This window comes from Lampetra planeri, chromosome 17 (genome assembly GCF_965212315.1).
Source record: "Lampetra planeri chromosome 17, kcLamPlan1.2.h2, whole genome shotgun sequence".
NCBI lineage: Eukaryota > Metazoa > Chordata > Hyperoartia > Petromyzontiformes > Petromyzontidae > Lampetra > Lampetra planeri.
Genome location: NC_136123.1, coordinates 10,423,246 through 10,437,178, shown reverse-complemented (window position 1 = coordinate 10,437,178; position 13,933 = coordinate 10,423,246). Strand labels below are relative to the sequence as shown.

The window sequence follows — 13,933 nt, the reverse complement described above, 5'->3', positions numbered from 1 at the left end:
TTAACCCCAATTTCTGTGACTTGTGCGGCAAGACCCCACACACATCTACCCCCCAGAAAGCCTCCACAGAATTCATTTTTCCCATTCCCAATACAGCTTCGGGGGGCGGCGGGCTGGGAGTGAAACTCAACACGGACCTCACGGCAGGAGGGTCTCTCAAACCTCACAGCACAAAAGCCGCGACGTCAGAGCAGCTGCCGCGAGAGAGAGCAAACAAAATATCCACACATCAAGGAGTCTGAAACAATGGAGGTGCACACACACACACGCACGCGCGCACGCGCGCACGCACACACACGCACACACACACACGCGCACACGCACACGCGCACACACACGCACGCACACACGCGCACGCACACACACGCACGCGTGCACACGCGCGCGTGCACACACATACACACGCACACGCACGCGCGCACACGCACACGCGCGCACGCACACGCGCGCGGCATCGTCACTGGGAAGATAAATGCCGTGCAACGTTCCTGAGCGCGCATTCGCGTGCGACGTTACGGCCTTCATAGGTGCTCACTAACAGCACTTGCCCCGACAGTCTGTTAAGGCCATACGCGAGATATTTGATCTTTTGTGCGTCTCTATTGAACTTCTTTCGCACCATACGTAGCCAAGCACCGCGCCAATCGCGCCGCGCGATACAACCCGGCGAACTTGAGTTTGATTCACCGAGGCGGCTATTATCGTTGGCGGGTGGTATCCGCTTCACCAGCCCGCACAGACCAGCGTGGTGAAGTATGGTCAAACCACCCCCATGGCCGACACAACACAGAGGAGCCAAGATGGAGCAGTACATTGACAAGGGGCCATTCATGAATCTTTTGATGTTATCCCAGCGGTGATACAAAGAGTCAAAAGGTGAAACCATTACCCCCATGCTACAGTGCCACACTCCTTGAAGATGACGTTACAGAACTACTGTGGTGCAGTATTCTATTTCTATAGTGATTTAAATAGTCATTTAAATAGGCCCTCTTACCCAAGAATGCACGGTTTATCACGTCAGCCTTCTGACATACGTTTACAACGCATTTAACCCTCAGAGCAGCACCAGGCCAAATTAATCGGCAAATCCAAAATGTGTATTGCGGGGGCTTTTATTGCAGACATTTGGTGACTGAGCTGAGACTATCAGCTTGCTACGCAAAAAAACTCGATTTCATAGGGCAATGGGTAGCCACGCAGAATCAGGACTCTGACGTGAACAACCTTTAACCCCGACCCAACTATCCCAAAAAACGGAGTTGTATTTGTTCCCAAAATATGGACATGTAAATTTGGTTCAGCAGTCGTTTTGTAATGGATCAAGCTAGAGCGGAGTCCCACACCAGATCCGGACACCGATGAGAATTTATTGTCTCTGACTATTAATTTGTGAATGTGGGGAAATGTATACTGGGTGCCAACATTGAACGATGCAATAGATTATTTCTCTCTAAATACGCACGTGTATATATAAACTCTATGACTGTCTTGTGTAACACTGTGTTACTCTATTGTGTAATGGCGTACAGAGCACAGCACAATATCTATACACATTGCAGCATTATCCTCCAGTTGTTGCTTGATCTGGACTTCTAATAGAGCGCACATCATCTCCGCACGCCCAAACGTTACAGTGTAACGTGGGAATGTCATTGTGCAGATATCAACTTAGCCACCCCTTTTATACCCAGGCGAGTGGCGATGTGGCTCAAGCACGCAGCCCACAACCCACAGCTTCCAATCCCAGTCGCAGGCCCGAGTAAGCCCCATTATCTGTGCACAGTCATTAAAACGAGTAGCGCCTTTTGAAAAGTCACCAACAGAAGTTGTCTTCGCGTAAGCCTGAACATTAGTTGTCGCGCACTCTTGTGAGTCCAGTCCATCACGAAATCGCCACGCTGATAGCACACAACAGACGAAGCTCTTCGGAACAAGAACGCTGTTTTAAGCCTGTCGCGCAACTGGCCCAGGCCCGAGGATAGATCCCAAACATCTGCTGCCAGTAAGTGGCCGTATATACGCCGGCCCAGGTCTACGCTGCGCGTGGGTTGTACGTACGTACGTTGAACCTCTTTCGCGAACCGCGCTCATCGGAGGTGCGGGGTTACCAGCAGGAGGATCACCATGGGCTGTGGATCGTAGACGCCGTCTCGACCGGGGCCCGGTTAGCACGGTTGGCTACGTACGGCGTGAAAGAAGTTCAACGTACGTACATGTACCGCTCGGCGAGATCGGACAGAGCGGATATCGGTGCACACTCTTTGCAGATGAGTCGACATAGTTTTGAGGGAATGACCCTTGTCGTGGGAATGTGGAATTGTCAAAGGGTGGTTTTGGGGCCACTGATCGTAATGAACGCAGCCCAGTCCTTGCTTGAGCAGGGAAATGATTTAACTTGACTTTTTTTATTCTTAAGATTGTATGAAGGAATGCTCTCTCAACAGCGGTCACGTCTCCCACGGCTCAGCAGTAAACATTGCCAGTTGTGTGTTGTATCCGTGAGAAGGTATGCATCATTATTACTGCTAGACATTATTCTTGGGGATTCACAGGAAATACCTTCAGAAAAGGTCACAACTAAGGCACCCATAAAATCAGACCAATTACATAACCCTGGCGCAATGAATGAGGACGCGGGATTGGTACAGATTGTGTGTGTGTGTGGTTTTTGTTTGTTAATATCTTGGCATTTTTTCAATACTTAAGTATATGTTAGGCTGGGTGGCACTGCGGTTAAGGCACAGACAGCATTGGAAGGTTTCCACTCAAGTTCTGGATGGGGGTCGAAACAAAAGGCTGTTCAAATTGGCAAAAGTTTGTGGGAATACTGGACCCGGTCTTGGGAATGTGCCATTTCCACCACTGGCTGAAAAAGGAGGATTGAGACTTGAACTTGGTGCAAAGTTGTGGCCACTTTTTATGCGATTTGGGAGACAATGGGGGCCAGTCACGGTTCGGGCCCGACCACCCCCTTGTGTGTGTGTGTCACAGCAGACCTTGTTAGTTTTAGTCTAGTTTTTAGTTTTATAGGTGCATATTAGCAGCACTTTCCCCAATTGTCTGCACAGCATAAAAGAGGGAAATCTTTGTCTTTACATTTAGATCTTTGTTTGTGGTCTGTTATGTGTGTGTTTGTGTGTGTTTTTCAATCGTGGGGAGCGGTAGTGTAGCGGTTAGCGCGCTGCGCTATAAACCCGGCGAACCGGGTTCGATTCTCGCTCACGGCCAACACCAGTCACGATTATCTGAACTGGTCCCGGGCCTCCCCTAGGTCGACTCAGCCTCAAATTACTACCTGGTGCGGTATGTAAACATCGCCACTGGGGAGACAAAGGCGGTCGGGCGTGGTGCTGGCCACCCACCCCCTCGCGTACCGTTCCGGCCTTCATAGGTGCTCGCTAACAGCACTTGCCCCTACAGTCTGTTAAGGCTCTACGGGGGAACTTTGTCTTTGTGTTTCAATACACCAAGCCCAGAGGTGCTTTGATCACGAGGCTGAAAGGATATGCCCTGGAGCCATGTGTAGTGGCTACCCCATGCACAGACCCCTTCCCCTTTCCGATCAGCCCGAGCCACATACAAAGGTCTCCCGTGTAGCCTGAACAGACTGTAGGGGCAAGTGCTGTAAGCGAGTACCTATGAAGGCCGAAACGGAACATGAGGGGGTGGGTGGCCAGCACCACGCTCGGCCGCCTTTGTCTCCCTAGTAGCGAAATGTTTACGCACCGCACCAGGTACTCATTTGAGGCTGAGTCTACCTAGGGGAGGCCCATAACCGATTCAGATAATCGTCATTGGTGGTGGCCGTGAGCGGGAATCGAACTCGGATTGGCCAGTTCGCAGTGCAGCGCTAAACGCTACACCACCGCTCCCTACACGCCCACACAGTGATACACACACACAGACACACACACAGAGACACACGCGCACCCGCAACTCACCGAAGCGCGCGCCTCTCCTCATCACCACAAACATTAAAGAAGCCGAGCAGCAGCACAATGATGAACATTCATCCCCCTTATCTCGTCGATGCACTCCCCCCCACCACCACCCCGCACAGCAACTCTGCCCGCTCGGGGCGTTTGTGCAGACGGCAACGTGTTAAGCATCGGCACTATGGGGGGGGGGGGGGTGAGGGCGGGAGAGACAAAGGCGGGTTGGGAGGTGATGCTGCCCACGTCCTCCCACGTTCCTGTGTCGGTTGATCTTGGAAAAGGTGAAACTGGCGAGCAACTACCGCTCGATACTGCCCTCGAAATTGGGGAGGTGTGGGGGGGGGGGCTTTGAAGCAGCCCTGTGGCATTGCCAATGTTGGCTTCCGTGCCACCCGAAGCAGAACGTCTCGGTTCAATTCCGAGCTGGTAAATAACAAGATTCTGGAACTTGGATTGTGCCACCGCTGGGTTGACTCGGCCTTAAAAACGATGTCACCATGCACATCGGTATTGTGGGAGACAAAGGTCACGTATTCGTGCGTGGTGCCAATTCCACCAATCTCCCATCCACCGCTTGCTTGAATATGTTAAACATAGATAGTGTATATATTTGTATTCCTCATCGTTTAACATTTACACACAAAGTGCTTGCCACAAATGAACCTGAATACCTTGCTAATCTCGCCAAACAGCATGAACTATCACGCAAACTCCGTCCGGTCATCCTTGCAGCAGCAGCAGCGGCGGCTTTTGGGTAGCAATCAATCAAAGACGGTCACTGCTCTTCCTTCCGATATGAGGAAGCCACAGGAACTATGCACTTTTAAATCATCTAGATTGAAAACGAATTTCTTTCGAACATCATTTTGTGTTCAGTTTGTTGTCCATCTCCCGCACCTCCGATTAGCGCAGTTGGCTATGTACGGTGTGAAAGAAGTTCAAAATACATACTTGCTTTTCAGTATAAATGTGATTGCGCCTTGATTAGCATATTTGTGCCAGCAAGGTGCTCCGAGTATTATAATAAAAAACAAAATCGACTTGGTTCATTTTCCGCAGTGGCCTTCTGCACAGGTGCTGTTCACGAGCAGCACTTGTCCCAACAGTCTTTTAAGGCTACACGGGGGATCTTTGTCTTTGTGTGGGGAGCGGTGGTGGAGTGACGATGAACCCGGCGACCGCAGTTCGGTTCCTGCTTCCAGCAAACATCAGAGACAAATACCTGCACCGGTGCTGGGCCTCCCCTAGGTTGACTCATCCTTGAAATAAATAATACCTTGTGCCGTGTGAGGCAATCGTCAATGGGGAGACAAAGGCGGCCGAGCGTTGTGTTGCCCCACCCCCCCCCGTTGCTGTGCCGGGCTCCATAGGTGCTGGTCTCTAGCAGCACTTGCCCCAATGCCCCAACAGTCTATAAAAGGCTACACGGGGGAGCTTCGTCTGTGTGTGCTTGCACCTAGCATAATGTCAAGCAGTGATGTCTAGAAAAAATACTTTTAGCCCTGGCACAGCTGCGTCTCGCTGATGAGACCCAAGAGAACAGAACATATGTCTGCGGTTACTCTTACGCTCCAAACCCGTTTGAGATGCTCTGCACGTGTGTACGCGTGGTGTGCACGTGTGTGTGCGTGCGCAAGCGAGTGAAGGCACGGAGTGGGTCGCAGCTCCAATGCTGGCAACCTGGGTTTGATTCCTGGCTATGCAGAGCGTCAGAGGCAAACGGCAACCACCCGTGGCCTGGATCTTATCTTCGAGGGCTCGTTCGCCGCTTGCTGCAGAGGCTGACGGTGCGAAACCAACAGCCGCCCTAGTTAATACTGCGCGGTGTGTGATAACTTCAATAACGCTACGCGTCGATCACTTCACGGCGGACGTTAAAGATCCCCGTGACGTCATTCACAAGAGCAGGCCTCTGTGTGCCGGCGCCAGGGTACAACTTTGGCATATTCCAAAAATGACATTGCAAATTACTCAATTTCGGATTATACACAGCAGCAATCATCACCCCCCCCCTCCCGCTACTGCCAGACTCAGTCCCAGGTCACTGTTGCAAATGAGACTCATCCTGGGTCTCTTGAGTTCTCACCCTGGTCAAGACGAAATCAACTTGAAACTTGACTCTGTCGAAAACAGAATTAGTGCCATCCGCCCAGGGAAGACAAAGGTGGCAAGAGCGCAGTGCTGTGTCCATCTCACCCCCCCCCATCGTGTGCCATGCCCGACTATGAGTTGATGCCCAGCAGGACTTGCCCCCTGTGGCATGCTGCATGATGATAAATGGGGACAATTGTCATTGGTTGTGTGAATGAGAGAAAAAAAACCCCATTACAGCTTCGTTTACTGATTGCTCTTCACACATACATAAATTAAATGTTTCTTGGCGGCACGCTTACCACCAATTTGCATGGGTAGAGGGTTTTATGCCTCATCATCATTATCATCAGATCGCCCGTTAGGTGTCCACTGCACATTTCGTCATTTGTTTCCACTTGCCTCTGTCTTGTGCCAATGTGCTACAGTTTGTGCCACATCTCTCTGGCACCAATCTCTGATGTCGTCGTTAATTTAGCCATTCTCTGTCAAGTCTTCCTCTCTTTCCAGTTCCTTCCTTTTTTGTTCAAACAACAACAAACTTTGAAATCTCCTGTTGTTGTTGTCCATCCTACATATCACGTGGAAATAATGCCAGTTTCCTTCTCATCACTGCCTGCATCATCAAGTCTTCTTCTACGTGCAACTTTTGTCTCACTACTACCTTAGTAATTCTTTGGGTCCAGTTTAGACGCAGTATCCTTCTATGGGAATACATTTAAAACGCCAATATCTTATGTCTGTCAGTCTTTTTCAATGTCCAAGTCTCTAAGGCATAACAAACCTAGACTGAACACGCATGTTCTTAAGATGTTCAATTTGGTCTTGGAGCTGATTTGCTCGCTTCTCCAGATCTTATTGCATCCTGCCATTTACTCCTTTTGCTTTTGCGATCCTCACTCTTACGTCGTTGATGCCTCCTCACATCTAATAACTTAAGCGAGATCTTACCATAGATTTACAACGTTCCCGATAAAGTTGCCGTGTCGTAATGTGCGATAGCGCGCGATCACAGTGCCAATGTGAAAACTGCCCACACAAGTACATGGGTCAACATTCAAATGCCACCGCCATCACCCTAGGGAAGAGGTCATCACTGTATCAGGAGGACCCTGCTTGGATTATTTGGCCAATTCCTTTCTTATTTACATGATCTTTGCGTGGCAGGAGACAGAGAGTGTCTGGAGGGAAACCCATGAACACGAGGGATTAAAAGCCCCAGTTCGACTTGCACACACCTACTTGCTGTACTGCTCCTGCATTAAGTGAGGCGTTTCTCTCGCTTCGTGTCTCCATCTCCACATACTCCACCAACCGCCTCGAAGCCGCTGCATCACATGCACGCACTTTGACCCAATGCATGAACACATCCTATTCTCCACACGGTACATTTTCTGATTTCATTGCAATCCCCCCCCCGAACCCCCCTCCCTTCCCCCACGATGCAATGGGGGGTGGCGCGGGGGGGGGGAGAAACACATAGCAGGAGCATTTGCATCTGTGTGTTCGGAGTCCTTGTTAAGGGCAGGGCATTCACAGCCGTAGCCTCTCCTTGTGCTCATGAAGCGTGACTTTCACTTGGCCCTTCGTGCTCCTAACTGGGCGGGGGCCCGGGGGGGGGCTTGGGGGGGGTTGAAGGGGGAGGGGCCCGGTGGTGGGGGGGGGGCGAGGTATTGTTGTGATGCAGCCAAGGGAGGCGAGTCTGTAGACAGCTCCAGAAGATGTCGCCGACTGATAAACCAACCGCGCCGTGGTCCACGCGGTACGTGGGGAATATCGTGCACACGGTGGACGTATCCCTGGATACAGATCTGTCATGACACCGGCCTAACCTTGCAGCGGGGGGCCTTCTACAACGCGGGGTGTGGAACGTCCCAGTAAATGACGGAACGTTGGCCCAACGTTGGCATGTTTACTGGGGTGGGCACTCTGGTTGTCGCCGAGAAGCCTCCGTCGCCTGGGTGTTTCTGATGATGATGATGAGTGGATACACACCGATATATGCAAACAAATCAAGGACAAGTTCCACCGTATAGCCATGTGTGTTTGGGAGAAGGTGGTGGTAGGTGATGTGGCCGGAACTTTTGGTGGGGCCAGTTTTTTCCGGTGGACAACCACTGTTGACTTTTGACTAACTTGTACGAATTTTATCAACACAAGAGGGCTGATGAGTGGAGTCGACGCCTGACTGGGCAATTGAACTCTTAAACGTCAGGCCCGTGATCTGAGGGCACAGACCACAGCACCACCCCAACCTGCTTTGCTATACAGCCTCATACTTTGAAGGGCTCTCAAAAGGTGACAATGCCATTCCATACAACAACAACAACAAACAACCCCTGCCATTCGCCACTAAAGTGACAGTGTCGTCACCACGGCGCTTGTGCCAGGCTATGTGCACTTTGAGGCCACGTAAAGTGTCAAAGGCTCGCTGGCACAGCGGGCCTCTGAAGGGGTGTGAGGGGGCTGGTGACCCCTTCACTTTCAATTAAATTACCACAAAACCACGTTTCAAATATAATTCCATACACACACACAATTGCATGCACACACTGGTATTTATTTTGACATGCGCACGCATGCATGGTCGTGGCACCATCGTACACCAGGGAGAGGGCATCGCAGCGTGACTCCTTGCCACGTAGGCAAATTGAAAAATAAGGATTAAGTTTGGAATTGAGAGACGGCTTAGAAGAACAATGAGCGGGTGACCCAGACATCAACGAGGCAAGAGCTATAATCCAACCACAAATTCCTCTGAGGACAATGTTACCACAAAGATCAACTCTTTCTTTTTGTTTATCCTGCCACGTATCGGAGTTGCACTGCTCTGAAGATGATGCCAATCATGCACCAACGTCGAGGGCTCGATCTACCAGACTGACTGATGAACCTCATCTACACTGCGTTCACCCGCCACGCTGCAGGTCACAACACTTCACCTCTTCCTGCTTCCTCCCTCGCTCTGCTCCACCCCTAGGACTTCGTGGAGCTATCATTTGTGAGGTTGCTTCTGAAAAAGAGCTATGTAGCTCCGTGGGGCCTTACTTGGTAAAAAAGTGTAAAAAATTGTTTTAGAGTTTAGTTTTAAATTCCCTCCTACCATCGTCTCATTCCCCCCCCCCCCCAAGCTCTACATTAACCTTGCTCAATTAATTTAGAAGCGTGTTACTTCTTATTTATTACAACATTACGAGTGACCTTTGTTGGTGGCCACGTGGCATTTTGCGCCTGTGGCCCTTGCGCTCGCCAACCACTATTTAAAATAAATATATAATCATCCTGGTCCCCCGCCATAGGAATGTGGAATTTCCCCCACCGCCAATGCAAATGAGCACCACCCCCTTATTTTTTTAAGCAGGGGGACACTCCCGCTTTTGTTTCCTACGTTTTTTGTTTAGTGAATGAAATTTGCTTCTGTATTCTTTCCCAGCAGAGCCTGGGTCTCCATTGCTTAAGAGACTCGATTTCATCTAGTGTGGCTCTCACTTGGGTTTAAATATAGTTTTGCGAAGGGCACAGCAGACAAGGCAGCGGCACAGGCCTGCTCTGGATATTTCTGCGACCACTCTTAGCTTCATCAGCAGGTTACCTCCCTTTAGTTCTTGGGGTTCGGTCCTATTGCTGTGAATCCTAAGCAACTTAAATGTGTCAGTCTGGCCTCGGAAGCTCAATGGTGACCCGTCGCTGCACACACTGCGAACGTGTTGGAGGCATTTATTTCGGGAGGGGGGGGGGGTGTTACTTTGAAATAATAATCATTACTGGTATTCATGTGCTCACATTCTAGCACAAATGCTGTGTGATTGTGAATGAAGAGCAGGGTCACATGGGTTGATTTCCTCCTTGTTACAAAGTGCTTCATGTGAAAAATGCCAACTGTTTTGTTTCGTGATGTTGTGCTGAGATGATGAAGACTTCATTCGGATTTTTGTGTTGTTTGTTTGGTACAGCAGTGCCTGGCCTCGTGTTCGAGAATGGTTGCCGGAAGCAGATATCACAGAACTACTGCTGAGAGCCCTACGAAGTGACCTCTTATCCACACTTGGGTGGGACAGATCTGTGCCACCTGCCCTGCTACAGAGATACATTTCCATTACATGACAGTCAACCTGATACATCTTAACTCTAATATTTGTATTTTAGACAAATTCGGAACAGGACATGTATACAATGGGGTTTTTGTGCAGTCGTTGGTGGCCAAGCTGAGTCAAACAACACACTATGTTGTATGTAGGGTGTGTAGGTGTAGATGTTGTATGTAGGGTGTGTAGGTGTATATGTTGTATGCAGAGTGTGTAGGTGTAGATGTTGTATGTAGGGTGTGTAGTTGCATATGTTGTATGCAGAGTGTGTAGGTGTAGATGTTGTATGTAGGGTGTGTAGGTGTAGATGTTGTATGTAGGGTGTGTAGGTGTATATGTTGTATGCAGAGTGTGTAGGTGTAGATGTTGTATGTAGGGTGTGTAGTTGCATATGTTGTATGCAGAGTGTGTAGGTGTAGATGTTGTATGTAGGGTGTGTAGGTGTAGATGTTGTATGTAGGGTGTGTAGGTGTAGATGTTGTATGTAGGGTGTGTAGGTGTAGATGTTGTATGTAGGGTGTGTAGGTGTATATGTTGTATGTAGGGTGTGTAGGTGTATATGTTGTATGTAGGGTGTGTAGGTGTAGATGTTGTATGTAGGGTGTGTAGGTGTAGATGTTGTATGTAGGGTGTGTAGGTGTAGATGTTGTATGTAGGGTGTGTAGGTGTATATGTTGTATGTAGGGTGTGTAGGTGTATATGTTGTATGTAGGGTGTGTAGGTGTAGATGTTGTTTGTAGGGTGTGTATGTGTAGATGTTGTATGTAGGGTGTGTAGGTGTAGATGTTGTATGTAGGGTGTGTAGGTGTAGATGTTGTATGTAGGGTGTGTATGTGTAGATGTTGTTTGTAGGGTGTGTAGGTGTAGATGTTGTATGTAGGGTGTGTAGGTGTAGATGTTGTTTGTAGGGTGTGTATGTGTAGATGTTGTTTGTAGGGTGTGTAGGTGTAGATGTTGTATGTAGGGTGTGTAGATATACATGCCTACAATGCAAATGTTTTCTTGTTGGTGGGGGGGGGAGAGTAAAAAGCTTGGGGGGGGGGGGGTCTACAATGTGTGTAAACCTGCTGGATCACCTTTTTACCCTCACATCTGGGGGAGGGGGGTGGTCCACTTTCTATAACTTTTCGATTCAGGCCTTCTGAAACGCTCTTTTATAATTTAGTTGATGGATAAACAGACACACAGAATGCCAGGCTTTTATAACAGAAAGGCAGTTTTCCTGTATTTGAACCCAAGTTCCCCGTATTGTCAGCTAAGCACTCTGACCTCTAAGCCACTGGGCCATCAAATGGATATTTCTTAAAAGCTCTGAGCGATAATGTTTTGATCTTCTGGGAGGCACGGCTAGATATTATCATTTTATGTTTTGGGCCACGTTATTTTTAGTTGGCAGATCTTGTCGTGCAGGAACCATTGAAATACAGGCATTAATACATGTGTGTGTACACTGTATATGTGAATGACTGCAGAAATATATCCACGTACAAGGGATGAAAAACGGTGCAGTGTATTTCAGTACATTTCTCGAACACAACTCCGTATAAAGGCAGAATCACACTGCAACAATGGCTTTAGTGGGTACGTACAGCTGACCCCACAAAACCCCCGAAAATATATTTTGAGAAAAGTTTTAAGAGAGGAAGAGAGAGAGAGAGATTATGAGCACCCAGGCTGCATCCGCCTTCTCTAAGACGAGCTTTGGCCAAGACACGTTTAAGCAAACAGCATTTGCCACGTACACTTGTTTGCTGTTTTAATGCGACTGCACGAGTAACGTGATCCACACCAGGAGGCCACAGTGCTCATGCATCGCTTAAACAAACCTGGAGAAAGAGAGGAGGAGGAGGAGAGAGAAAAAGAGTCCACATATTTAGGGACACAAAATACTGTCGAAGATTTTTCAAAATGGCCCAGAACCGGAGCTCGTTTACGCTGCCGATAAGTTTAATTATTGTAATCGGATTCCACCGCAGCGCGTGGGAGAAGGCACTGTGGCGTTTAAGCGGCCGTTCTCTTCGCTTGAGGCTCCTTCGTAGCATCGACGGGCGTCTGCGCTGGACAGACCACTTCTGCAAGTTGGCCTCTTAATGCCCTGATCCCGGGTTGCCTCACCATCACCCGTTGGTAGTGAGCGTGCGTGAGCGCGCGTGGTCGCGCGTGTGCGTGCGGTTTATTGATGCGCACGTGTGAACATCAGGACTGGGGAGACAAAGGCGGCCGGGCATGATGCTGGCCACACCACTCGCCTCGGGCACCACACCGGCCTTAGTAGGTGCTTACTAAGAGCACTCGCCCCAGCAGTCTCTTCGGCTACATGGGACGCCTTTGTCTTTGTGTGCAAGTTTAATGCAGCGGTGGTCCAGGTTCAGATTCTAATGAACAAGAGTGGTAACTTGTATGTATCAACTTGTATGTGCCTATGTATCAATTTGTATGTATGTATCAAGAGGTCAGGATGGGGCTCATTTGCAAGAGTGACCTGGGGCATCGTTTTTCCAACAACAGCAGCGTCACAACAATTGGATCTCTCCACGGCTTCAGCCTCCCAACAGAGGGCTGACCTAACCATCAAGCCGCCGTGTTGCAGGTCCAACTGGGTGCCTGAGCGCACGCCGCCTTGAGACCTCACTAAGTTTGTTCACGAGTGGAGGAGACCGTGGGGGAGAGCACGCGTGGGGCCGGCTATGCTGTCTCGACACAAACCGCGCAGAGCGAGCGTGCGAGCGCGCACCATTAGCCCCGCAAGGAGGCTGCTGCTGCTGCTATGAACGCTGGTGTGTCTGTGGCGTGAGTGCGTGCGTCCTTACTGGGCAGGTGAGTCTGCCTCTGTGCCCCGCAAGTCTTCCTCTCGAGCCTCCTCCACTGTCCTCCAGTCGTCGGCACAATGACGTGCTCGCAGCAACACTGTCGCCTGCATTGTAAACACACGAGGAGCGCAACGTGTTAACCCCTTCTCGTTCCGATGGCGTACGTGTACGTACATGCATGTCATCAGTTTTTCTTCTGATTCCATTCCGATGACGTACATATACGTGTATGTCATCAAAACGAAACAAGAAGAAAAAATAAAAAAAAACTTCATCGGTACCGGGCGTGTGGCACAGTTCGACGCCAACTATCATAGAGTGCGATCGTGTCACTATGGTTCTCCGCGGTGAGTACAATGTCTTTAAAAACAACGGCGCTATGCCTCTCTAAATAAAATTCATGCTGAGCCGCTTGGCCTTCCGAGATTCGGAGGCGAACGGGGCACCCACCCTGCAACTTGCAGACGTCCCAGAACGGGAATAGGGTTCACAGAGCTGCACTATCCAATTTATTTTAATGATCAAATCCTCTATCGATTATCGGTTCGGTTGCTTGACAAAGCAGATGACATGAAAATAGCTGCAAAAGGCTAATTTCACCCCTCTTCCTACACGTACCACATCGCGGAAGTTAATGGGCGTGGCTTGGTGACATCATCGGTGTCGTCAGCTACGTCACACTGAGCGTTGCTTGTGGGGGTTTCCCACCTTCGAGATGCAGCCGCCTGTTTTTTCTTAAAGGGGTCTGAGTATTGGACTACAGGAAAGTCATTGATTACAGTTCTTAGTCGATTGACTTAACCGGGCATCCAGACCAGGATCGAACACCCCTTTGTGATAATATGCACAGCCAGGAATCGAACCCTGCACATGAAGGTTCATAGTGCAATGTGTAAACCACTTCCTCTCTCCTCTCCACAAACACACGCACACATGTGCATGCGTACACGTGCACACACAGACAAAGACCCCCGTATAGCCTTAAAAGTCTGTTGGGGCAAGTGCTGTT

At 49.5% G+C, this 13,933-nt stretch overlaps 1 protein-coding gene across 2 annotated transcripts in view; it reads right to left on the bottom strand.

Annotated features, from left to right (window-relative positions):
* The window catches only part of NKD2 (NKD inhibitor of Wnt signaling pathway 2), a 101,119-nt gene that overhangs the window by 78,439 nt on the left and 8,747 nt on the right, over nt 1-13,933 (bottom strand). For both annotated transcript variants that reach the window (XM_078602105.1, XM_078602106.1), the window contains exon 3: nt 12,925-13,028. In XM_078602105.1, coding sequence (XP_078458231.1) covers nt 12,925-13,028 — 104 coding nt within the window. The remainder of the gene's footprint in view (nt 1-12,924; nt 13,029-13,933) is intronic.